The 27,358-nt window shown below is 40.0% G+C and overlaps 1 protein-coding gene across 3 annotated transcripts in view; it reads right to left on the bottom strand.

The window, feature by feature from the left end:
• The window catches only part of LOC117482049 (B-cell receptor CD22-like), a 62,385-nt gene that overhangs the window by 28,768 nt on the left and 6,259 nt on the right, over positions 1–27,358 (bottom strand). The window contains exons 3-8 of one of the 3 annotated variants that reach the window (XM_034130023.1): positions 5,224–5,303; positions 3,871–4,227; positions 3,555–3,752; positions 2,736–3,005; positions 2,287–2,556; positions 1,673–1,933 (exon numbers count right to left, since the gene is read on the bottom strand). The exons of 1 other annotated variant lie outside the window; for it this stretch is intronic. In XM_034130023.1, coding sequence (XP_033985914.1) covers positions 1,673–1,933; positions 2,287–2,556; positions 2,736–3,005; positions 3,555–3,752; positions 3,871–4,227; positions 5,224–5,303 — 1,436 coding nt within the window. Of the gene's footprint in view, positions 1–1,672; positions 1,934–2,286; positions 2,557–2,735; positions 3,006–3,554; positions 3,753–3,870; positions 4,228–5,223; positions 5,304–5,380; positions 5,524–24,684; positions 24,801–27,358 lie in introns of those variants that run through there. One more of the 3 variants, XM_034130024.1, reaches the window with a different exon arrangement.

Genomic DNA, 27,358 nt, shown 5'->3' with positions numbered 1-27,358 from the left:
AGACGGCAGGCGAAAAACCTTTTAAAATGCGTGTTTTCTAGATGGAGATTGGCTAAGCTAACGCAGTATATGCCCCGACCGTCCACACTCACAACAACGGCCTATACAGACATAAATAAAGCAGCGACTGTATTCACCATGACACAGGCAGTCTGTGGTGTGTACTTGTTTAACTTTTGTCGAGTTTCTGAACATATATAAGGAGCTGTGAGCTGTGAGTGCTAACAGCTAACAGCTGTGTTGTGTTTTTGGAGTTCTCTGAAGATGACGTCACGGCTCCGCCTACACTGCGTTACTATAGTAACTACCCCAGTTCCTAAACTGTAATGGAAGCGCAGCATGAAGTGAGTCGGCCCTGTTAAGGCCAAGCCGTACCGAGCCGTACCGAGTGTGGCCGAGGCTGACCGTGTAGTGGAACTGCGGCATTAGTGACAGAAGTTTTCAAAAGCGTTTATGGTCCACGGTACTTCCAGTCCAACGCGTAATTCATGCACAGCGTTAGAAAAGCGGGCCTTCAAAATAAAAGTTAGACTTTTTTCCAAAAAAAAAGAAAACCCACTCTAAACAGGTCCGCGACCCACCCCTGTTATAGAGCACCTGACCATAAGCTGGTCTTAACGATAAATCATGTTTGACACCTCGACATGATTCACTTCAAGCTGCCAGCAGCTCATTCTTCTAAACCTACAAGCTGCTGCTACTGAAAACTGACTATAAAAGCTTTAAGAGTTGAACGTGAATATATCCACTTTGCACACATCCTGCACAGCCTCGCTCTCCACAGGGACATTTCAACGTCCTTCTTCTTTGTTTCCATCAGGTGAGCGTCTGAAGAAAATCACAGAAACTGTGTGTAAAGTTACAGCTGGAACTGTGACTCTAAATGTGGAGTGGGCCTGTTTGATCTGATGCAGGAGGCTCTAACCTGACTGGACTTCACACCAGGTCTTCCTGCTCCTCTGTGTCTTCTGTCTGTGCTGCAGTGTGTGAGTCGTTCTCATACTCAGGATCAGAGTCCAACTGATGAAGAGAGAGAAGACAAAATTAGACCCTCATTCATGAAACCTGCATATACTTTAAGATTTTATAAAACATTTTTCATATTTTAAAGTTGATGCTAATTATTTCTTGGCTAAATTCATTTCTGGTTTCAACTCAGGAAGTTGTCTTTAATCACAAGTTCTCTTCACATTGCATTTATGAGCCACAGTATAGCTTTGACGAAGGGGAAATGTCAATAGGTCCGCTCTCTCTCACCTCTATCTCTTCAGGTTCATGTGCTTCAGTGGTGGAGCGCAGAGCTTTCTTCTTCCTGGATTAAGGACAACAACAAATACAGATTTTATTTCATAACAGTAAACTAAAAGATGTAAGAAGGATGTTTAAACTGATGAATTTCTATTGTTGTACCTCGTCCACAGACTCAGGAGAAACATAGGAATCAGCATCAAGGCCCCCAGAGTCGTCCTGATGATATTCACTATCATTGTTGAACTCCCTAGAAACATGAACACATATGTGATACTTCTAACTACAGATTGATAAATCACATTGTCAGTGTGATCCACCTCTGACACCATGGAGGTTCCTCCCTGAACACTGACATTTTGAATATGCTTGGGTTGTTTAATATTACAAAGTGAATTAGTTCTGGTGAATGTAGAGAACTTACCTGTTCCAACACTCAGATGTAAGTTGGAGTTACTACGTCCTAACTTGTTCTGGGCTCCACAGGAATAACTCCCACTGTGTTCAGCTCTGAAGTCAGTGATGGTGAAGATCTGTCCTGAAGCTTTTGGAGAGTCTTCATCCTCCTTGTACCAGGTGTAGTTAGCTGCTGGGTTAGCATCACTGCTACAGGTCAGAGTCACTGAACTGCCCTCCTCTATCTCAGCAGAGGGACTCACTGACACAGAGGGAAGCTTTGGAGCATCTGGAGGAAACACAATAAATCAACAAAAATGATTAAAAATACACTATGTTGAATTGTGTATTGAAATTATAAATAGTTATCTCTGTGGGAATCTGGAATTTGGAGGTTTTTTTTCACAGGTATAGAACTGAAGAAAACCATTATGTTGTGTATATACAGTATATCGTTTTCTGTATTACTGATGGCAGGAATACCCTGAACATACGTGCATATTTGGGATACAATTGTAGATAAATCGTCATTTTCATCATCTACTGTAGCTGCTCTCCATCTCATTGACCTACAGCAGCAGACTGTGAACAATGTTGTCATTGGGTGCATGATGCTTTTCAAATCATCTGGGTTTTACTCACATGTCACATCAATAAAGATGGATTCAGATCTTCTACTCCCCAGCTTATTCTCAGCCGTACAGTAATACTGTCCAGAGTCAGAGGACTGGATGGAGCTGAGGACAACAAATGGTGCTTCATTGACAGAAGAAAGGTGTGCATTTTGATTCTTCTTGTACCAGGTGTAGTTAGCTGCTGGGTTAGCATCACTGCTACAGGTCAGAGTCACTGAACTGCCCTCCTCTATCTCAGCAGATGGACTCACTGAGACAGAGGGGAGCTTTGGAGCAACTGGAAGAGATTAGTTTGCACGATTAATGAAAAATTGCACCCAGCTCATCAGGAAAACATCTCTCCATCAAGGTTCTCAAAATTAGCAGAATGTGAAATTGAAGTAAGTATGAGAACCCTGAAAGACCCTTTTCAAGTGATTAAAACATGACAATTATTGATACACTGTATTTCCTCACATTTCACATCAACAGAGATCATTTCAGATGTCCGTTTCCCCAGCTCGTTCTCAGCTGCACAGAAATACTGTCCGGAGTCAGAGGACTGGATGGAGCTGAAGAAAAGCTTTGGTTCTTTAGTGAGAGGAGGAAGTTTCTGATTTCCATTCTTCTTGTACCAGATGTAGTTAGCTGCTGGGTTAGCATCAGTGCTACAGGTCAGAGTCACTGAACTGCCCTCCTCTATCTCAGCAGAGGGACTCACTGACACAGAGGGGAGCTTTGGACCATCTGGAGGATAAAATTCATGTTAAAGAATATTTTTTTTTATGAAGCATGATTGACTATTTTATAATTTATTTTAAACTATCCCTAGTCATCTATATTGTAACTTGATCAGGTGTAAAATCAAAGATTTCTGCTTATGGAGAAAGTCACTAAATGTTCTTAATCTTAATGTTAATGGCTTCAAAACTCATGCTTCTCTCTGGTAACTGACTTTAATAGAGCATCTAAGTAAAATAAACTGTACAACATCAAACATTAGATTCAGCAACAACGTTTTTATACTTCAAAATGTCATTAAAAAAGAACTGTACACATTTGTATTCATAAAAAAGTAATTTATGTATGTAACATGTTGGGTTTATTGAAAGCTAAAGTGCTTGTAGGATATTTGTTTTTATCTTTATGGTTGTCTCCACTTATTGTAAGTTCCCGGACAAAAATGAAACTGATGTAATGTACTTTAGAAGACTCCGGTGAGGTTATGTACAGTATGTCTATAACGTCACTGTATTGTAATGTCAATGTATGTGTGTACAGTAAGAGTAAACTCACACACTGCAGGAGAGGGAAAGTCCTCATATCCCTTCAAAGCACAGGAATAACTGTCTGCATTGTTCGGGTTGCTTGTATAACGAGATGTTTCTCCCTGAATTATTTGTCCGTTCTTGTACCAGATGTAGGAAGGATTAGAAGATTGAGGATAACTGCTCTGACAAAACAGCCAGTTTGTATCTGATGTGACCTGGAGATCTGGATTTGTGAAGGAACAGGAATGTTAATTAAGACAAAACTCTCAAAACACATGCATATTATTATTATTATATCCAAGACATTAATAAATAATTAACATATCATTGAAAATTGTTACTTGAGACGGACAAAGTGACGCCAGTCGAACCACCATATTTTCCTCCTGCTTGGTTTGTTTCAAACCTGAACTTGTACTCAGCTGAGTCGCTCTCTGTCAGGTTTCTGATTCTCAGAGTGCAGATGTTCTTTTCACCGAGATCCTCTACACGACCTGCATACTCTGAGTCTGTGGTCAGATCTACAGGTTCACCATCTCTCCATTTAGTGAACCAGAATGTTTTCTCCACTGTGTTAACACTGCCTCTCCATGGAGATGGGAATGTGTAGCTGCATCTTATCTCCACTGTTGATCCTTTCACTGCACAGATCTCAGTAGGAGAGTAAGTCACTCCCCAGCCATCCTGACCCTGAACCACTGAAACACAGAGCACACCAGAAACTAGAATCAAAGATAATCTATAAATTGTTGAGAAATTGCCTGATCAGTACTTTCAACAAAGAATGTAAAAATAAACATTTTACAAACGTTACTGGGATAGAGCAGAAAAACACATGTGAATTCCTTCTTAGGCACTTTAAAACCAATGATACTCTTTGACTTTGTTGTTTCTTAATCAAACCAGGCAGAACAGAAGTCTACACAAAAAGGGTATGCTCAGTTTGACACAAGATTGGAAAATGCCTTCATATAAATGAACAGTGAATGATTAGCGATCATATTAATTAGAATAGTGTGTGATTCTCTGAACAGTTTCCTCTCTGTTCGCTCTGTGGTCAGGTTGCTGCTGAGGTAAGTGTGACAATAAATGCAGAACACTGAGGCGTGAGCAGCTTCTGTCTGATATACAGATAAGAAAAAGAAGAAAACTGCTTTCAACTCAGAGAGGTCGGAGAGTAGAGAAGGAACTAGAAGGGTTTGGTGCAGAGTGGCGACATAAGAGAAGTTGAGACAGTATAAAATGACTAGTAAGAAAATATCCCTCTAAAACACTAACATTTTTATGAAAACGACAAACATTTTTTTAACCAGGCTCATCTTAAAAATAAAACATAGCAAAATGTTATAACATGGTGAGGAGGGAACAGTTATGAATGAACAATATTATCAGTTTGAAGCGTGTAAGAGTAATAAGCACACAGTTACTTTTGAGTGCAAATTACGTTGACCAATACAGGAAATACATTTTTACAAGTATCCTTTACATGTAACACTAAAAAACTACTAAAACTTGGAAACATCTTTGTGTTTCATCAAAGCTACACAAAACATATATTTGGAATATTTCTGGAAAGTTTGCATTTCATCCAACCCCGATCCACTTATTTCTACAAATGACCTGCTTTTACAAGTCCCACATTTCCCAGAATCCCCTCTGTTCATGTGATGAATGTAAGTGTAGATGTACAGTACCTGACACAGAGAGCAGGAAGACAACTAATCCACTCGCTGCTGCAGTTAAACTCATAGCTGCTCCTCTCATCTCTGTGAGACTATAAAACATGTCAGATTAAATAATGTTCACAGGAGGTATACAGAATCATTACATCAATAAACTGTTTCTACTCACAGTGAAGGAGGAACCATGTGTTGAGAGATGCCTCTCCTCTGTCACCAATGAGCAGAAGACGGATATCAGGCTGTTAGAAGACTAGATTGACTTCCTCTTGAGACGATTAATATGCATGATGAGCCAAACCCCAGTAACACCCACTGCACAAAAAAGTTGTATTGTTTTAAAAAAGTATACACGTTAACAGAGACTTCGTTTAAACATTTGTTTCACTGCCAATATAACACTGACACCAGAAAAGAGCATTTAAATGAAGAAGAGAATAACAGTTGATCTCTATGAGCACTGAGGACGTCACACAGTCTGCAGGTGTAGTGAAGGAACAGGAATGCATTAACCTGTGAACCCACGAGGCAGTTTAACTGAACAGGATGAAGAGAACCAAATTAATTATAAGAGAGAATGGAAAATGCCATATCATTTCTCTTGGTTTGTTTCTTCTCTGTTCTCTCTGCGGTCAGGTTGCTTCTGTTTCAGAGAAATGCAGAACTCTGAGACGTGAGAAACTCCCATGCCTGTTAGTGTGAACCCAACATGAACACACACATCACACTCATAATCAAGTGGACTGGTAGGATTTGGACACACAGTGTTTAATGATACGAAAAACACATGTTCAATGACTTTGGATGTTTAGGTGGATCAGTTGAATTAACTGTAAACATTTGTCCAATGTTTACATTTATTAAAACACTTTAACATTTGAAAAACAACCTCACAGCATGCAGCAAACTTTATTATGAATGATTTGCATGTTTAGGAGGTACAGTAAGAGAGGACATCAGCACTTTAGTAGTTTGGGTGAACTGACCCTTTAAAGCAGACAGTGGAGGGAGCTCTCTGAGTGATGAAGCCTGAATGTGTCTCACTTAAGATCCCCCAGTAGAGGACAGTGAAACATCAGAAACTGAATCAGGACCCGGAAACAATGTACAGTTTAATATTTAACACTGGTTGTTTTGGCACATTTAAATTGACTTTTTGTCGTTATCTCAATGTAGCAGGACAAACTGTTCAGCCCTATCAACACGGTAAACCTTTCTAAAGAGGGGTCAGTGTCGCTCTTGCTCCCTCTTGCTCTTTGGCACGAAGGCCACTTCCGGGCTGAACGAAGCTCTCCTGCTGTGTGTCTTAACTTAGCCTGATCGGTAGGTACGCTTTTTGCTTGTCTCATCCTTCCTGAATAATATTAATGTAGTATTAATCGTATTATCGTAACATCACCTGCGCTGGAAGCTGTTAGAAATTAAAATCAATGTTAAACAGCATAATTCAGTCTAAAACATATCGTCAGTTTAAAGCTGTTTTATTGTGGAAAAGCCCGGAAGTTCTCAGGAAATCAATGCCAAGCTTTTATTCTGAAAAATCCTTTATCCGGTTAGCTTGTGACTAATGTTGCGTTTTCTGAATGTAAAGTGAAAATGACTTGGAGTGTTACACACAAACGTACGGACTTTAACACTACATCGATAGACGTTAAGATATTATTACTGCTGAATATTAAATGAAGGTCTAGTTGATCGTAGTGTTTACAGATACGTGAGAAGCTATGACGTCAGAGGGAATTTCCGTAAAATAAGAACTGTGCCGGAGCGGAACCACTAGGACTTCTAAACTAAGTATTACAGCTGTTTATAAGGTATTAAATAGAAAGTCATGACAGAGATAATGAGGAGAAAATGCTTAAGGAAGTAGGCAGAGAATATCAATGTCGAAATCATCTGTGCTCTCGCGATATCGAACCGGCAAATGAGTAGGGGGCCACCCACTATTTGCACAGCGGGGGACAACGAGACGTGGATAAAAAGGCAGGACGAAAGATAACTCTCTCTCTTCCCTTCGCTGCAGCCTCCCTCAAGACAACACCGGCTTTGTCTCTCCATTCACCATGCTTGTTCTTTAACCACGTTACTTAATTAAACTACCCATTTGAACCTTTTCAGAGACTCCATTAGTCTCGTTATTTTAAGTTTCTTTCCTGGGAGCGAGAAGATCACAAATTATCAACATTTGGCTGACCCAGACGTGTGATATCAACACTGGGAGAGAAATCGCTAGTTTCGACGGAGATTCCGCCAACCAAAAGACACACAAAGGGCCCATATGCGAACGGTAAGGAGAAGCCAGTTATATCAAATTCTTCAATAGCTTATATAGAACCATTTAGATTTGTGTGTTTTGCGGCGAGCAGGACATCCTGAGAACAGCTGTTAATTTAATGTTAAATATAAATTTAAACCAAACCACGTGGCGTTGTTTTAGAGCAAGCAGGGTGAGTCTATTTTCCTTTCTTTGATTCATTAACCAACTGCATGTTTTTTAAACCAACTGCATGATTATAATGTGTGTGTTTTCCAAGCCGGATATATTAATGTGCTTTTAAGCCGGTATTTATATAATCTTTTAAAAAAAAAAATAATAATAAAAAAAAAAAATAAAATAAAATTAATAAAAAATAAATAAACCAATCCCAGATATTGAAGTTAAATTCGGATGACATAGGATATTTGTTATCAGGAGCGAAGGTACTATTCAGTAGATTAGTGATTCATCTTTGATACATTTAAGGACTATATCCAAACTACTTATTATATTGTGTTTGACGACTTATAGATGGACTCTTGTCGTTTTGTATATTCTCAAGACAGATGGTATCTTCTTGACAGAGAAATAGATGGTATCTTTTCTCGTTATTAGCAAGTTAAAGATGGAATCTTCTTGTTAAAGAGAGTTGATGGCATCGTCTCGTTTTTAGTCTCAAGATCAGATGGAATCGTCTTGTTTCATTGTCCCAAATAAGTGAGATGGTCTCTTGTTTAATTGGTGATAAGAGTCTGTGGAAGTCTGAAGTATACTCTTTAATCATTGCGTGTGCATTACGGAAAGAAATGCGGCATTCGTGCGTTAGATAGACGATATTCTCCTAATAGTGTTTGACTGGCTTCCCATTTGGTCGCATAATAGCGTGAGAGTTTCTCAGACGACCATAGGCTAAATAGTTTTGATGGTCTCTAACTATTTTGTATTAACTTGTTTAAATTGTATAGCATATTGAGAGCGTCGTGCTGTTATACTGCTCTGAAGTTTAGCCTGGAATGAGGTCTCCTTGTTGAGATCAACACCTCCAGGATTTCAACGCATCAGAGACAGCCATTCTTCTTGCAAAAAACTCTTTGTTCTGCAGGTCAGCATTTGAAATCAGTTGCCATCTTGTTTTGACCTCATGTTGACAAACAATGACATGGCAGTCGCCATTCTGTGAAATGTAAATTCAGAGGACCAGTTGTTGTCTTTTTGAAATCCATTCAGTTTCACTCACATGAGGCTAATTCAATATTCATGACCTCCATAGTGTGTAGAAAAAAATCATTCTTCTTGAGTCAAAGTTGGAATTAGATATTCCATTTTGCTGAATCAGGTTATCTATACCGTTGGAGTTTGGTTTTTGAAGAAAAAGATTATTGTATTTTCTAAAAAGCTCAAATCTGATTTTTGAAATATTAGTCCTTGCAAAGGAGTTTTACCTGCTTATGCTTATACTGTGCAATGTGGTGTGGCTGGGATATGCTTTGTTGATTAATCCTAAAAATTGTGTGTGCTGATGGCTGTTTTTATGCTTTGTCCATTAATCCTAAACATTGTGATTGCAAGTGTATTCGCTGGTTTAAGTTTGACTGTTTAATCATAAAGTCAATTTCTTTCCCATATCAAAGGTAGTTATTAAGAAAATAAGCTTCTTGTTAAAAAGAAGTCCGTTTTTAGAAGAGCTAAAAAAGGGTGGAAAAAAGCTGAAAAATTACAACAGCACACTCTGCTGGTTGTACAGAATTGTTGCACAAGAAATAGGGGTAAAAGGACAAACGTATAAATACAACACCAATTGATTATAATTATGCTAAGGTTTACTTTCAAGTATTATAGATGAACACGTACTTCATCACACATAGATAGAATCACAGGTGGTTCCTGATATTAAGATAAGAAACCTTACATAAGTCTTTCAACCTAGACTGTAGAATACCTAAACACCACACAATTGAAGTAAAAACATAGTTTATGACATTAGCATAATTTCATGCACTTTGGAATACACTATACACAGTAAAGCTAGATTTTTACGAGATTTCTATTTGCATATTTCAAAGCCAAGCCACTGTACAAGGTTTAAAAAAAAAAAAAAAATTAAAAAAAAAAAAAAAAAAAAAAAAAATTAAATTAAAAACTTTTTTGCATATTTTTATTTTACTTTATTAATCTTTAAAAAAAAAAAAAAAAAAAAAAACAGGTATTGAAGTTAAGTTCGGATGACATAGGATATTTTCTATCAGGAGCGAAGGTACTATTCAGAAGATTAGTGATTCATCTTGGATACATTTAATAACTATATCCAACTACTTAAGCAATATGTCGCCAAAATACACTAAGTTAGGAGCACCCGCAGAGCCAGGGTCAACTGCAGACATCAAGGCAAAGGTACATGTCAGATCAGATGCCACAACACATGCATCAGACAGACAAAACAACTGGAAACAGATACAGGAATTGTTTGATCAATGGCAGACGAGAGGATTGATTCCAGCAGATGATCAACCTGGCCCAACAAAAGCCCATAGAAAAGCTGTAGTTGCTTATGAGAATGAGAGATACTTAGACCAGCAAGAAGCATGGATCCACACCAGACACCCCTTTTGGTATGGACCTGAAAAAAGCGCTATGAACAAAGCTGAAAAAAGAAAAACGACAGTTACAAGTCTGCTGCTCCATCTGAAATATGCCAGCCAGGGATTGACAAACAGCATACATGTGTTAGAAGCGGCAGATCGGCCAGTGAAGGAAGACATAGCAGAAAAAACTAAAGACGCTCAAGTTATCCAAACTCCAAAGCTGTATCTAAGCCTGGCCGAAGTCCCTCCTCCCTTTCCAAGTGTTGAATTTATAGAAGTATTGCAGTTCAATGGAGTCTCCACGGACAAAAGTGTCAAAGAATTGGAGTATGAAGTAAGAGTGCTAACCAGTAAATCCAAACAGCTGATGGAAGAGAAAAGACGATTAGAAGAAATCACAGAAGAAAGACGACGAGAAAGAGAAACACAAAACACAGAGCGGGAAGCGCTACAGATAAGACTTTTGAAGATACAGGTAGCTGTGAAAGACATTGAGGCTTGTAGGAAGAAGACAAGGAGAAGGGAGGAGAAGCTTTCATAGATAGCCATAGAACCAGAGAATCAAATGCAGAACCAACAAAGCGGAGGAGGAAGTTTCAGAGGAAGACGTTTCCAGAATGGTGGCTGCTACACATGTGGTCAGACGTCACATTGGTCCAATGAATGTCCCACACAACTCCGTCAACAGCAAGCACCTGTGTATCTTCCTACCCAAGTACAGCCACAAGCACCACAGTATCTTCAACAGCAAGCACCTGTGTATCTTCCTACCCAAGTACAGCCGCAAACACAGGTATACCCTCCCATACAACGAAGGGGCAGAGGAGGAGGACGTTTTCAATCAACAGCAAGAGGTTCCCAAAGTGAAGGATGCTTCAAATGTGGTCAGCTGACACATTGGTCCAGAGAGTGTCCGCAGAACATTGCACCAAACAACGGCCCTCCACAAAGTTACCCAAGGGGAGGTTTCCATGACTATAACAGAGGCAGGGGGTCTCAGGGATGGCAAAGAGGAATAGTATTTCCAAACATGAATGTCTTGAATGTTATTTAATAATAGTGAGTAGCATATTGCATTTAAATATAAATCATCCACAGATTAGTATAAGAAGATTAAAACATAGTAGAAAATTTAGCAGACTATTTCTGTAATTATGAGAAGGAAAGAGATTACGAGTGATGTTGTTCCCCCACAAAGAAAACTATTGTGCCCACACAGCTAGTGAGGTCAAGAAAATGGGTTTACGCCCAAAAGATGAAGATGAAAGCCTAGTCCTCGCCCAAGACGGAGGGTCCTTACCAAGTCCTCCATTGACTGCAGTTCAAGGGGCAGTACAGGCTACACCTGATGTGCAGCTGCTAAGACCAAAAAACAGAAACTCGATTCTGCTGTGGTGAAGTCTGGCTACAAAGGGAGGTGTTTCAATAAGATCGCTTGTCTCAAACCAGTGAAGAAGTCAACAAGAACCCAGCAGAACTAGAGAGTGACTGTTAGCGGGAGAACAGTGACAGAGTGACAGAAACTGGCACAACATTTACCAGCCACCATAGATAGACCCCGTCAGAAGACCGGGGCTGTGTTTAAAGGGGAACTTCATTTATTAAGTTGAGGTATATATGGAGTCAGATTACATTCTCTCATAAACACATTTTTATAATAGGTCTGAAGTTTCTGATTTAAGGCATGAGCTGCCAACTAAATAACATAACACTGAGCTTGGATGAAGAAGTTGTAGGGTTTTTTTTTTTTACAACAGTTTCAAGAATCAGTCTTCATTTATTTATGTTCAAGTGAATTTGTTGATTTATAAAGTAGTGCATAAAGCAATATCTATTTTTAAGTGAGGGACATCAGCCCTTCATGTTCTTCTGCGTGCAACCCTCTGTGAGAGTAGTTCGTATTTCCCACTAGTTTAAAGACATATTATTCTGTCATGATTTGTTTGTTTAACAGTGTCAGCCAATCTCTAATACTAGAGCTATTAAGACGTATTAGCAACACCAGTGTGGTTTTTTCGCAGCAACACTGATACATAGTACCATGACAAAAGCCATTATTGAACCAACAAGAAGTAAACTATATTTTTGTACTAATGACAGATTTTTAGTCAAGGTGCATTTATACCATTGGAAGACGATACATCACACAACATCTTTGTACGCCTTGTGGGTACACAGAGGATTTATATGTGTTTGCTACGACGTTATGGGTTTTCCATGTCCTATTCATAATAGAGTAATCATTGCGATATTAATTGAGCATGTTATGCTCAAAGGAGGGAAGGTCATGATTAGTCAGATAATGGATTTCGGTAACGTTGTAGTTGATAAATACTAACATGCTGTCAACAATAGGTCGCATAACAACAAAAGGTATACCAAAGCTTGGGCCTCCTCCAAGGAGGGAGTGGTCCAGTTTTAGATATTAGACAAATAGAAGTGGATGAATATGTCAGAGCTTTGAGTAATATTTTCCAAGTTTTTGTCTACACAGGCTAGGAAAGACTGCACAGATACCAGACGAGACATCAGAAGAGACTCCTGTTCGGCCAGGTGATTGGGTAAGGGTGAAAGTTCCCAAAACACAGTGGGCTGATCCCCGGTGGTCGGAACCGTGACAAGTTGTAAAGAACTTCCCACGCGCTCCGGTTTAAAGGTAAAGAAAAAGGAGCAAATTGACACCACCTCACACATTGTCACCCTTCACTGGCAACTTCCAGAAAAGTTATTGGAAACTAGGACTGATTTGGCAGAGCTGGAACAAAAACAATAAATAGAAATACGATTAAGATCAACAGCTCAAGAGACGAATTGTCTTTAGATTTTTATAGATTGTACACTAAAGTGAAAACCTATTTTGTTTTTTCACCTGAAAAAGAGTCCAACGTTTAGTTTCTGTTTTCGTATACGTTATTTTTGTACTCATTTACATTCTGTAACTGACAAAACCATGGATAAAATAGAGATTATGTCAAGAACAAAGCCAAAGCAATTGTGGGGTCCCCTAAGGATAAGAGTCAGAATAGCATTGTTGATTGTGCTCATTACACTTGGCACCTTTCTGGTTGGATGGGGAGTACAATATCATGAAAGACATGGATCCATTAGTTCACTCATAGAAAATGCCCACATCACTAACAAAACACCAGCTGTGTTTCAGAGACTTTCACTTATCCCCAGAGCCAAAAGATCAGTTGAGCAACAAGAGGAGGAGTTAGAAATACTCGTTCACAAAGATGAGGAGGTTACAATCAAGATCATTCACCCCCCCTATATGCAGTTCTTGTACCAAATGATGAGATGGGTTTAAGTGATCGGAATATTTAAGTGATGGGGATTTACAATTTAGGGGAATCTCCAAATACACTGGATCCATGTTTTAGTCTGTACCAGAAACACCCCCGTTAAGACTATGGACAACCGACTGGTGACCTGAGCACAATTATTGAAAAGTTATTATAGTAGAAACAGGGTACTAACCCACGAGGACAACTGTATGTACAAACTCTATGAACAAAATTCCCCAACAGATTGTGGCGACAGTGCACAGATGTATCCAGTCACAAAAGTTACTATTGCGCTAAGTAATAGTGAGATTTAAAAAATTCGAGAATATATGGGGACGTCCTTTTATAGTGTGTGAAATATGTGGTGCTTGAAACATGTAAGTATTTCAATTTATAGAAGAAGATGGTTTCCTGAAAGAGTTATTTGGAGTAGATGTGTTACAGTGGCTGAAAGCAATGTTTAGGGATTTAGTAGACATTAATTGTGTTTAGATGGCATTTAACAACTAAAACAGATGGTATGATTAGAAGATAGAGTGGAGAAGGTTGGATTTACTTTACCTCAGTGTGTTAGAATTTCTATAGGTAATGCGTCCCGAGACCTGGACTCTCTCTCTCTGTCTGTCAGACTACTACGACCCCTATCAGACAAAAGACCTCACTACAGGAGAATCGTCCTCCTTCTCCATCGAACAGACAGAACCAGAGCTGAACCAACAACGACAAGACTGCATCCAGAACCAGAACAGCATGCTGACATAAAGAGGCATACTCTCATCAGGACATGAAGTTCCAAGCTGAGCCACGAGATATGGCACAAGAGCAGAGTGTGGGACATGAAAGCAGAATACGCCCTCCATACAACAGCGAAGAGACTATAAAGAAGGAGATGAAATGCAAAGCAGTTGGGCCACTGAAAAGAGTACCAGCGGAAGGGTTCAAGAGCTGGTGGACTGAGGAGAAGAAGGAACCAGAGGAGAAGACGGAACCTGAGGAGTTGGCATGGTCGAACAGAATGTGAGGGGGTCGTGGCTTGAGACAACATGAGGAGAAAAAGGAAAACGGGAATTAGTGAGTTTATACATAAACACACTTATTCACAAACAAACTTGAATTGACTTTGACGTAAAGACAAAAAGATTTATTAGCCATGAATTAATAGATTGGGAAATTAAAATAGCAATAAAGAGGAAATAATCCTAAAACACACTGAGGGTACTATGAGAAAAAGGGGCAGACATGATGGAAATATTCACTACACTTTAAACAGTGAGTGTTTTGGGACTTAGGAGTACAGAGTAGAACATATTCTTCAATCTTTTCATCATGTAAACGAATTATTCCCTAAGAGATACTTATTCATGGGTGAATTTGGTAGAGATCTAATGTGTTACAATATTGATCTCCAGTTAAAGGGATAGTTTTAGTGACCACTCTATAAGAACAGACACATCTGTGTTTGTTGGAAAATGTTAAAGGGGACTTAGTACCAAGCCAAATATAGTATCCCAATCTAAAGTATTGTTTTCGCCATTGTAGCATAGTTATTACCATAGGAGAACTGTTTGTCTCCAAGATGGAGAGTTGGAAAAGACACTGGGCAAAGAGCGATTGAACATTTAATTTTGGAAAAAGCAATATCATTGGGAGTAATACATGCGGGACCTTGGATCACTCATTGCAATGGTGCATATTATTGACAACCCATATCGTTTAGGGAGAAGGGGTCACTCAACCCACCCAGCAGTTGTTTTAAATCTTACTTGCAGCTACACAGGGAGCGCACGGCACCAAATTATGAGTTTAAAAGACAAGCGTCACCACCTCCTAATGGTCATCCATTTAATCAGGGATGACCTGAAATTTAGAGATGTTATTTAAAGTAGAAACATATCCGCCATAAGTGAAAATTCCTAAATTGAACTACAAACCATGGATGAAATACTTCTGTTTTTAAAAAAAATCCTTGATAAAGGAGGGAATAACTGTTACATGCTCGGACGCCCAAGGTTCCACACACTGTTAAAGGGGTTAGCATAGTTCTTTAAGCAGACCAGAATTGAAGAGAAATTGGTATAATGAGTTATTGATATTCCACCGGTTTTCACACCATTTAAGGAACTTTATCACTGCATTAGAACGGACCACCCAAAGGTACTGAAGTAGGAACCATAAGTGATGAAATTCTCCAATTGTTGTAACTGACCAAAATCTTCTCCCAGAAATGACTGTCTGAAATGCCGTATCCCAGAGTAGATGTTTGATGGTATCATGGAACTAAACCCTTGTATGCAGTCTTGCTACAGGATTAGACTGGGACCTGTGCACTTGTACAGCCAGTGATGTTTTATATGCAGTACCAATGACAGTGGGGCAGTTAATCAACATGGCGAAACGCCCCAAAACCAGTAGGGCTAAGAGACCAGTCAAAGGAGGGAGTTTAGGCTCGACAGTGTACAAGGATAGCATAGGGGTGCCCAGGGGAGTGCTAGATGTTGGAGTTGCATTCCATGTACCCGCACCCTAACGTACCGATTGATCACCACGGCCTTTTCTAGAGAACATATTACTTTCATACTTTAAAAAGTATGAAAGGGGGGAGGGTAAATTTCTCATAAGGGAACAGTTTCAATTGCTAGCAGAACAAGACGACTCAACCCATGTACAGATATTGATGAAAATGAAGACAGTGTGTAAATGATGTTAAATGATATGGATGATAAATGATGAGATTGTTCAAAGAATGTCCAAATCATGTGATATTTCAAATGATGAAATATATTTCAAATGATGAAATCATTAGAATGAAGAACCAGCTACAAAGTGGTATTACTTTGCACTATTCAAAAAAGGTTTCTAACTTTTATGTTTTATACTGTTATTAGTGATGCGATTTTTAAATAGTATGTTTTTATACTTTGTAAAACAAGTGCCTTAACACTGAATGTGGTATGGGAACGGTTTCTGTGAAAGGAGGGAGTAAGAAATGTTCTAATACCACAAGTTGCTGCTATTTTAAAAAAGTGATATTGAATGTTAAAACTAAAAGTTATGCACAAGGGAAAACTTTTACACCAGAAGACCAACCAATGTAGTGTTTGTATTTTTGATGACGGTTATTTGAACCATTCCATTTTGATAGTATGTTTTTGATATGAGTTATGTACTATGCAAAGTTCAGATGAAGAACTCATTGATTTCAGTATTGTGTTCACACCTTAAAAGGTGTGAAAGGAGGGATTGTTAGAAATTAAAATTCAATGTTTTATGGCATGATTTAGTCTAAAACATACCGTCAGTTTAAAAGCAGTCAGATGAAGAACTTATTACTTTTAGTATTGTGTTCACACCTTAAATGGTGTGAAAGGAGGGATTGTTAGAAATTAAAATCAATGTTAAACAGCATAATTCAGTCTAAAACATATCGTCAGTTTAAAGCTGTTTTATTGTGGAAAAGCCCGGAAGTTCTCAGGAAATCAATGCCAAGCTTTTATTCTGAAAAATCCTTTATCCGGTTAGCTTGTGACTAATGTTGCGTTTTCTGAATGTAAAGTGAAAATGACTTGGAGTGTTACACACAAACGTACGGACTTTAACACTACATCGATAGACGTTAAGATATTATTACTGCTGAATATTAAATGAAGGTCTAGTTGATCGTAGTGTTTACAGATACGTGAGAAGCTATGACGTCAGAGGGAATTTCCGTAAAATAAGAACTGTGCCGGAGCGGAACCACTAGGACTTCTAAACTAAGTATTACAGCTGTTTATAAGGTATTAAATAGAAAGTCATGACAGAGATAATGAGGAGAAAATGCTTAAGGAAGTAGGCAGAGAATATCAATGTCGAAATCATCTGTGCTCTCGCGATATCGAACCGGCAAATGAGTAGGGGGCCACCCACTATTTGCACAGCGGGGGACAACGAGACGTGGATAAAAAGGCAGGACGAAAGATAACTCTCTCTCTTCCCTTCGCTGCAGCCTCCCTCAAGACAACACCGGCTTTGTCTCTCCATTCACCATGCTTGTTCTTTAACCACGTTACTTAATTAAACTACCCATTTGAACCTTTTCAGAGACTCCATTAGTCTCGTTATTTTAAGTTTCTTTCCTGGGAGCGAGAAGATCACAAATTATCAACAAAGCCTAATACAGAAAGACGGCTGTTTTGCCTCAACGTCTGCTGCCTGGCGGGTGTTGCTCTTGGCCTGCATCGTCTGTATTGCCTCTTTGTGTCACTGTGCATTACACTACGGCCCAATCCCAAACCACTCCCTCGACCCTACCCCTCCGTGGCGGAGTGAACTCCGTCTGTAGCCACACTCGCAGCTCAACGAGGCTCCCTCCTGTCAGATGGAGGGAGTAAACACAGCGGCAAGCTTTGGGACAAACTCCCCTCTCTCCGGCAGAAACAGGAAATGCCGTAACTGTATGTAACAACGGTTTCAAATCAGCATCTCTTAGACAAAAAATGTAAATTAAGAACTCACATAAAACTCCAAACATCTTTCATTGTGTTACTTTTTTGTAAAGCTCTTTTAGTTTTAAACCTGATGTTTATAAGCTTCTTAGTTTTTGCAACAGTCTGTAAATATACACAACTTTATAATAAAATGCACACATTTACCTTTTTCTAGACTAAACACAGGTATGATCCTAAGTTAAAAAAATATGAGGTTATCATGAGGTTGTTAACATCGCAATTTATCAGTGGATGTTTGCTGGAACTACTTGTAAACAGCGTGTTTCCTGACGGACACAGACAGCGTGACTCCGGTCAGGTAGAGACCAGTCTCAAGTCAGCACCGATGCAGACTCGCTGTTTGAGGGCTTGATAGCCCACTCCCCCTACACACCTCTCCACACTCGTTGGTTTGGAACAGCACTTAATGTGGCGGACCCTCCGCGCGAACGCGCAAACGGAGGGGTAGTGTGTAGGGGTAGGGTGTAGGGCGTGGTTTGGGATTGGGCCTACATGACCACATTTTAAACATTGTTATAGTGGACTGTTCGATTAATTTCTGTTTATGATTAGTTATTTCATTGACCCTGTTGAGCTAAGCTTGTTTTGTTTATTTAGTTCAATATTAAGTAGATTGTTGGGTTAATTTCCGTTTCTTTTGTTTAGTTGTTTTCGACCCTGTTCTAAACAAGCGGCAAACTCTGGGGAAGAGCCGGGACGCCAATACGGAAGTGCCACAAACTGCAGTTCATATATTGGCCGATAGGCGCTGACTGCAGAAAGGAGCAATTTCCATCGACCCCCATGTTAAAATGCCTGCAGTCTATAGCCGCGTTCACACCAAGTACTTTCCTGTACTTAGTTCCGGCACTAAGAGCCCTGGCGCTTTTAACCCCAGGGCACTTAGTACAGATCGCGTTCACACCGGAGTACTTTTCCCTGAGGGAAGATTACGCAAATGAGCCGCTGACGTCACTTCTTCTTCTTCTGCGTTGGCTTTACTGGCAGGCCACAAACCACTTCACGGCGAGTACAGTAGGTGGCGGTAAGCACCTTAAAGTTGTTTGCAATCCGCTACAAAACAAGAGAAGAAGAAGAAGAAAAACTTCCCGCGTATACTGTCTGTTGTTTACCTTCCGACCTCAGACATGATGGAGATGGAGTCGACTGGAGTTGTGCTGTTTGTGCTCAAGTTATACAGCTGTGTAACTTCGTTAATGCGGCCTGAGCCAGAGCCTGAGCCTGAGCCTATTAGGCGTCCGACAAAAATCCGGAGCCGCCACACGTCGAATGCTTTAATCGCAAAGTTTCTTCAGCATCAAAGGCAGTTCAAAAGCTTTAGGAAAAGGATTGGCCGACGGAAAGCACACATGACTGCCATGTTTCACCGTAGGATGGCTGATGACGATAAGCAAGATACAGGATCTTTTAATCGCCATGTCGGTTTTCTTTATTGCACTCTCAAGACATAACATTAAATAGAAATATTTTAAATGTAACTAAAGTGTCAGTTGTACATGTCAGTAAACATTGTCAATATAAAATAAAGTGTCAGTTGTACTATATAATAACAGTAATAACAATATAAAATAAACTCCCAGATGTAGGGAGTCTCAGCAGCAAACCCACCTTTATTATATATCTTCCTGAGACCCACTGCATCCGTCTGCCATAAACACTATGCAAACATACATGTTAGTTCTGGCCCATAGTGGACTCCATGTTGTGTTGTGTGAAATGGGGGGGAATTAAAAGTTTAGGTCAAATAATATTTAAAATTATATAAATTATCATATTTGTGTATGTGCCCCTGCCATTCCCCCACAAGGTTGCAACATTGATGATAAATAAATGACAAATAAAGCTTTGCCAGTTTATAACCGATGAAACATGATGGTATCAGAATAATCACTTACATGTGATGTATAGGATGCTACACAGGTCACAAAAGATAAAGTGTCAGGAGAAATAAGCTTAATCGCCATGTCGGTTTTCTTTATTGCACTCTCAAGACATAACATTAAATAGAACAATTTTAAATGTCAAAGTGTCAGTTGTACATGTCAGTAAACATTATATATAAAATAAAGTCATAACAGTAATAACAATATAAAATAAACTGTCCCAGCTGTAGGGAGTCTCAGCAGCATACACACCTTTATTATATATCTTCCTGAGACCCACTGCATCCGTCTGCCATAAACACTATGCAAACATACATGTTAGTTTCGGCCCATAGTGGACTCCATTTTGTGTTGTGTAAAATGGGGGGGGGAATTAAAAGTTTGCAAATCCCCATGTCCTCCTCAGAGGACAATCATAAAAACATTTAGTTTTAGGTCAAATAATATTTAAAATGATATAAATTATCATATTTGTGTATGTGCCCCTGCCATTCCTCCACAAGGTTGCAACATTGATGATAAATAAATGACAAATAAAGCTTTGCCAGTTTATAACCGATGAAACATGATGGTATCAGAATAATCACTTACATGTGATGTACTGTATAGGATGCTACACAGGTCACTAAAGATAAAGTGTCAGGAGAAATAAGCAAGATACAGGATCTGTTTAACAGTAAATAGAAGTTCACATTTTTAATGTAAATAAAATAGAAGTTGTACATGTAAATTAACATTATCAATATAAAATAAAGTGTCAGTTGTATCAAGACTATATAATAACAGTAATAACAATAATATAAAATGAACTGGTGAGCATCTTGTCCTCCGTTTCCTGGGCCTTGGTGAACAGTACCATCTGATCCCCGTGCATCGACTCTTTCACCACGGCACGCCGGTCCTCCAACGCCTGGGCGGTGTCAAAGAAATTCGCATCCCGTGTCCGCTTTCCTATGAGGGGAAAATAAGCAAGATACAAGATCTGTTTAGTCGCCATGTAGTTTTACAACATACTAGGAATGTTTTTTTGGTATTTTCACAAATAGAATTAAGGTTTCACAAATCTGAAACTGTGTTATAAAGAATCTTTTGACTCTCTGGGATAATCCAGTCCAGATTTGATGAGTCTAGGTATAGTGGTTTTAGATCAGGACCTGGTCTAATGTGGCCAGGATGCGAAAAAGCACTGAAATCTCCCTTTTTTGTATTTTCACAAATAGAATTAAGGTTTCACAAATCTCAAACTGTGTTATAAAGAATGTTTAGCCTCTCTGGGATAATCCAGTCCAAATAAATCGGCTATGCAGCGATTTAAGAGGTTCAAACACGGAGGATTGTGCTTCATGTATGCTTGAATTTTGTTTAATTTGTTGAGGCAAGTTTTCGTACCGGAAGTCATGTGACCTCTAGCCCTGATGTTTACAATGTTTGTGTGAGACATTTGTAAATGCCGGTCTTGGCGAATACGTTTTCACGCTGTTTCATAATTGTACCAAGAAGGAAATAAACATGATTGTGAACATCAGTTCGATGCGTAACGTTCTTTCAAGACAAAGTTACAGTGTGTGTACCTTTGCGTTTGGTTGCTGGTAAGGGGGGCGAGCTAGCGCTGTGATCTAGAATGCAAAGCTCGCTTGTTTCCAATCCCGAGAGTTGTCCATCCTCGCCTGAAACAGACGATTAGTGCCATGAGTTAGTGAAGCAAATTACAGAAACACTACACAGTTATTCACAAGTCAAAACGTTTTCATACAGCCGAGAATATCTAGCTAGCTAGATGTAGCTAGCTCGGGGCCGGTGTTAGCCTATTCCGCCTAGCATGGCTAGCTTGATCTACTGAGCAAATTACATCAACAAAGTACATCTGAGACCATTATTGTGCAGATTAAAACCCCAGTGCATGTAGTTGATTTTACCTTCGTCGAGGTCGTCATCGTTGGCCACTGAATCCGCCGTTTGTAGTCCTGCCCGAGTTTCTTTATTTTTAGCCGGTGTGTGCCGTGGGGCTGTGCACATTCCCAGGTCGAGTGAAAGCTACTGAACTGGCTTCAGTGCATTCCTTGGGTCGCGTCCTCGGCGTAGATCTCCAGAAGCGCCGACACCTCCTCATCATTTCTTGATGCTTGCCATAACTGCTTTCAAAAACAAACCCAACGCTCCGTCGGGATTTTGTAGCGAGGCAAAACAATGGCGTCTCTACACAACATTTCCACAGTTCTACGGGGCGTGGTTTGCAATTCGCCCAGCCAATCAGCACTGGGGCACTTTTGGAGCACTTTTCACCCACAGAAAAGTACGCTCTCTGAGCTGGCTCTAAAAATGGGGGTAAAAGTACCCGAGATTAAGTACGATTTTTGGTGTGAACGCGACATAAGGGGTACTCACGGAACTAAAACGCGAAAAGTACGGTGAAAGTACTCCGGTGTGAACGCGGCTTATGGTTCTAAACTTGTTTTGTTTATTTCAGTCGATATTAGTTATATCTCTTAGTATTATCGATTTCTTATTGTCTTTATACTGATCTTATGTGTTGGTTTGTGTATTCATTTGTTTTGATCGTTTCCCCCAGTAATGTGTTTTGTTGCCCCTCTTTAGTTGCTGAGAGCTAGGGTGAGCAGCAGGCGCGCCGGATTCATTTTAGAAGTGGGGGGGCCAAACAAGTGCGTGTGTATGGCCCAATCCCAAACCACGCCCTACACACTCCCCCTCCGTGACGGAGTGAACTCCGTGGAGTGACACATGAGGCTCCCTCCTGTCAGATGGAGAGTAAATACAGCGGCAAGCTTTGGGACAAACTCCCCTCTCTCCGGCAGAAACAGGAAATGCCGTAACTGTATGTAACAACGGTTTCAAATCAGCATCTCTTTGACAAAAAATGTAAATGAATAACTCAAATAAAACTCCAAACATCTTTAATTGTAAAGCTCTTTTAGTTTTAAACCTGATGTTTATAAGCTTCTTAGTTTTTGCAACAGTCTGTAAATAATATACACAACTTTAAAATAAAATGCACACATTTACCTTTTTCTAGACCACATTTGGTTTGTTGGGACCTGTTTATTAAACAGCATCCAATAAACAATGCAGATAAAAACTTAACAAATATATAACAACAGAGCAGAAAGTGAGGTCAAAATGTAGTAACAATTTAGTAGGCTATCTTAATAAAGAAAAGTATACTAAGGCTAACCAAGGCAGCAGGCATTATTCACTTCAAGTGTTTAGAAATGCATCTTCCTAATTCAACTAGTGTATTAAAAGTAGGCACAACATAAATTAATAGCTAAAATAAAACCATAAATACAAATCAAAACTGGCCAGGAGGGAACAAAAACATAATAATACATAAAATGAAATAGCTTTCAGTTTTGTCCATCACAGCAACAGCAGGTGGGCCCCCCCACACAGTGTGTGGGCTATTTTGTCACCTAGAACCACTGCTGTCTTTAACTCTGTCAAACAACTGTCCACAGAGGCAGGGGCAAGCACATCTTTGCTATCTCAGTCTGGAGAAATGGTCGGCGCTAGCTTGTTACCACAGTCATTTGACCGGTATGATTGGGAGTGTTGCACTGTATGGTAAACACTGGTTATTTCTGCTGCTGTTACCTTGTCTGAGTGGCCATAATTTTTTGGTTTGAGTAGGAATGTCTCCATAGAGTGGGATGTCTCTTTTTGAGCGACACGTTTCTTGTGAGAATCGCATTCTCGGTGTCTTTTGACGTCGTATTCACCGCCATGTGAAATTGAAAAATTACTCTTGCAAAGATTGCAAAAAACTCTCAGAGAGTCGCCCTGCACTGGCTTCACCCACGGGTAAGTGTCTTCCCAGTCTTTGCTGTATGTGTGCATCTTCTTTTCTTCTTAGCTGTAGTTTCAGTTTCCTCCATTTTCCATAACCTGCTGCGTCACCTTCGTTATTGACTTTCGTTGTTGTTGTTTGGCGGGGCTGCGGGGGTGGTGTGTGTGAGTGAGTTACTCTCATTGGTTAACACTTGACCAAAAGTCGTGAAAATGCTGTGCAGTCCCGCGCAAAGCGGGACATCTGGTCACCTAGACACCTACTGAGAGCCAAAGGTGTGTTGGCTCCCCCTGGTGTTGGTGTTCCTTCGTGTGTGTGAGTGTTTAGTGATCACGGGTGCCCTCATTTACTTTGTGGGGATCCCTCTCACCCCTCGTCACCTCCATCCACTGGTAAGCCTCAGCATCCCTTCATTAAGATGTCCCCCTTTATTTCCAGTGTGTATGATGATCTTAATGTGTTTTTTAATGGTATTTAATACTTGAAATTAAACTAGTGATGAATTGGAACCACCTCTCCTGCCCCTCAGTATTACGAACCTGATGCCTTATTGGTACTTTGAATAATTAATTCCTTGGGTGCAATTCCCAAGGTGGCGTTGTCTGGCTTTTGGTTAAATGTAGATCTTAAATAGGAGTTCAAACAAACACTACCACGTGCCACCACATTAACATTTTATGAGTTTAACCATTTCTACTCAGGTGTGTTTCTGCCAAATCAGAATATGAGCAAGAATACCTGGAATAAGACAAATGAATGCACGAGAGGATAAAGGGAGGCAGGAATGGATGGTGTAGTAGTGAGTTTCCATATAGAAGTGCTCTGTATTATGATCTGTAAACCTTATTGTTGGCTGCGCCTGACAACTCATGAAGTCAAGTTACAGAACACTGTCCATATTTAGAAGATGCAGAAGAGGATCATACCTTTGACACTTGAAAAAGCCAGTTCAGTCATTGCTCCTGGGTCTGGTCGTCCGCTGACTAACCACCTGCCAATCTCACTTCTTTCTGTCTCTTTGTATTTTCTCCAAATGAATTTCTGTGCATCTTGTTTGGTCACTAATATATGCCTCTGTATGTTTGCTGTATAAATGAATGGAATATTTATGTAAAGTGTCAAAGTGTTTAGAAAAGCTAAATATAATGTGGATAAAAAAACATGTGGATGTACATTACCTGGCAGAGAGAGAAGGAAGACAACAAATCCACTCGCTGTTAAACTCATAGCTGCTGCTCTCGTCTCCGTGTGGCTTCAGTGACAAAATAACAAAGAAGTTGATTGATGTCCACAAGAAAACCCTTCCACATTAAAAGAAAGGGAGTTCAGCGGCGGGGGGGGGGGGGGGGGGGTGTCTACAGAAGGTCCAGTTGTGATAGACACGGTTCGCCACTGGTGTTAACAACAAAGCAAAATAGACAAATGCAATGAGTTGTGATGGGTATAAACTTAAAGAGTAACTGTTATAGCAGAATGTTTAATACAGCGTATTTCTGATATTCATTAATAATCACATGGTATTCCATATGATGTGTGTTACTGAGTTGGGTCACACAGAGTTAGAGAGGCAATGGTCGTTCTGAATTATCAATAGATGTATTCATTTTAAGTGAGCTGACACCGAGGGTATAGGAAGTTCAGAGAAGGCCTCAGGTTATAAAAACAGTTAACCTTTGTTAGTTAACTACTCCTAAGGATGTCATGAGATGATGACGTTTAAACATATACAAGTATAGCTTTCAGAGAGAAAAACATGTGACATTTGTGTGGTAGGCTGCATGATAAAATGTGTGTGCATTAAACATGGTATGGGAAAATGTGTGTGTGTTCATTACAGTGGCTATATATGCTGTGTGATTGTTGCTACTGTGGGGGGCATTTCCGCGATTGGCTGCTGTGGCAGCAGGTGATGTACTGTACTCCCAGGGGTTAAATTGGGCCGGGGCTGTCCGGGGCTAAGCCCCGGCACATAGGACGATGCTGATGTCATCACCCTCGCACATTTGTCATATGTTTACAAAAAACGATGTTAACACTTTCTCGTTCTTAATATATGCTATATTTAGGGTCGATATGTGTTGAATTTACTTTAAAATAGCAGATCACTGTGACCGGATATAGTTTTTTCGGCTTAGTGAACGTGTGTCTCTTCCTCCGCGGCTCCTCCGTGCAGAGAGTTTGCAGCGGTGTGTATCAGCAATGTGCAGTCAGGGGAGGCACGGATTGGCCGTTGGGAGAGTCGGGACTTATCCCGATGGGCCGCTGGCCAGAACGGCCGGACGCCAACGGCCCGGTTCGCTTACGGCCGACAACACCCCCCCCCGTTGACAATTCACGAGCGTCTAACTCTCCCCCCCCCCCCCCCCCCCCCCCGTCGCACCTTCTAACAGAGCCCCCCCACATATCAAATCCCAATTTAACCCCTGTGTACTCCCCATTATTGTTTGTTTGTTGCAACAACTAAATACTAATTACTGATCAGCTATATCTGTGTTTGTGTTTGATTGATTCCTCTCTGTGTCATTCTTTCCTGTTGTGTTATGCTGGATCGCCACAACATTTTGGAGGTCCTACCGAGATTGCTAATGCTGGAGGTTGCTGTGTTCCTTCTCTGGGGGTCTCAACTCCCTTGGCCAGGCAGCCCTGAGACGGCTGTGGTAAAATCTCAAGGAATTGAGAAACCAGACTTGAGACTTCCACAGAAGAAATACCGACTCAAAGTAAGCAAAGCGTATTTGGAATGAAATTGACTTTTGAAGTTGTATTGGTTATTTTTCAAAATGTAAGAAAAATAACGCATCTCTGAGGAGGTTTTGACATTTTGCTTGTGCCTCGTTGTCAAGGCATTTTCTAAAATCCTATGGAGAAATCTCATTGCTTTTTTGTCGAGGGAAGCCATGCGCAGCTTACTTCCTGGTTTTAGGACGCGTCACTGCAGCTCTCTCGTCTCCTCTTCACACACCACACTTTTCGCGGCACACGTACTTACAGCCAATCAGCTCTGAATTATGTGAGATGACGTATGGTGGGGATGGCAGCTCAGTGCCCCTATGGTCATTATTTTTTTGCCACACACATTAAATAGGAAAATACTCTGAGCATGCGCAGTGTAGTTTTTACAGGCACCATTCACTTAGACAGTGAGAGGGAGGGGCATGATCAGGTTTTGTCCCACATGGCTCCAAACAGCTCAATAGGCACACACTGTAGACACTAATTAGAAGAACACAGACTAAAACAGCAATGTACAGACGAATCAGATGATTAAACATGATCTTAAAATATATTTTATATATATTTTTTCTTTTGCATTGCATTTTTTGTAATCATTATTTGTAATACTTTCTGCTGACACTAGGTGGGGCTGTGCCCCACCTGCCCCTAATGACCAGTCGCCACTGGCTGTGGTAATGATGGAAAAATATCCCTGCTTTATCAACATGATGCTTTATTACAGAACAGATTAAAGGATCAAAGATAGGAAAACTTCTGGATGTACTTGAAATGTACTCATGTCTAAGAGGAGAATCAAAGAGATTGTGATAGAAATTAACTTGTTATAGAAGGATGTAAAAAGAGCAGCAAGAGGTCCTTCTCTGTCAGATCAATTTTCTATAAGCACTTAAAGACCATGAAAATGTATACAGTAATATCTAACAAGGTCTTTTAGTAAGCTTATGTTTCAAAATGTTGAAAATCTAAACTGTACATGGAGTGAAATGTGATGTTTTTAGGCTCTCTCTGTTTTAAATAGACTTCATTGACTCTGTCAGCCAGGACAGTTATTAACCAAGACACTGATGAGGATTTTTCAAAGTTATTTATTACGTGGAATTTAAAAAAACTATTTGA

The sequence above is a fragment of the Trematomus bernacchii genome, unplaced genomic scaffold (assembly GCF_902827165.1).
Source record: "Trematomus bernacchii unplaced genomic scaffold, fTreBer1.1, whole genome shotgun sequence".
NCBI lineage: Eukaryota > Metazoa > Chordata > Actinopteri > Perciformes > Nototheniidae > Trematomus > Trematomus bernacchii.
This window is presented reverse-complemented; position numbering and strand designations above follow the sequence as displayed.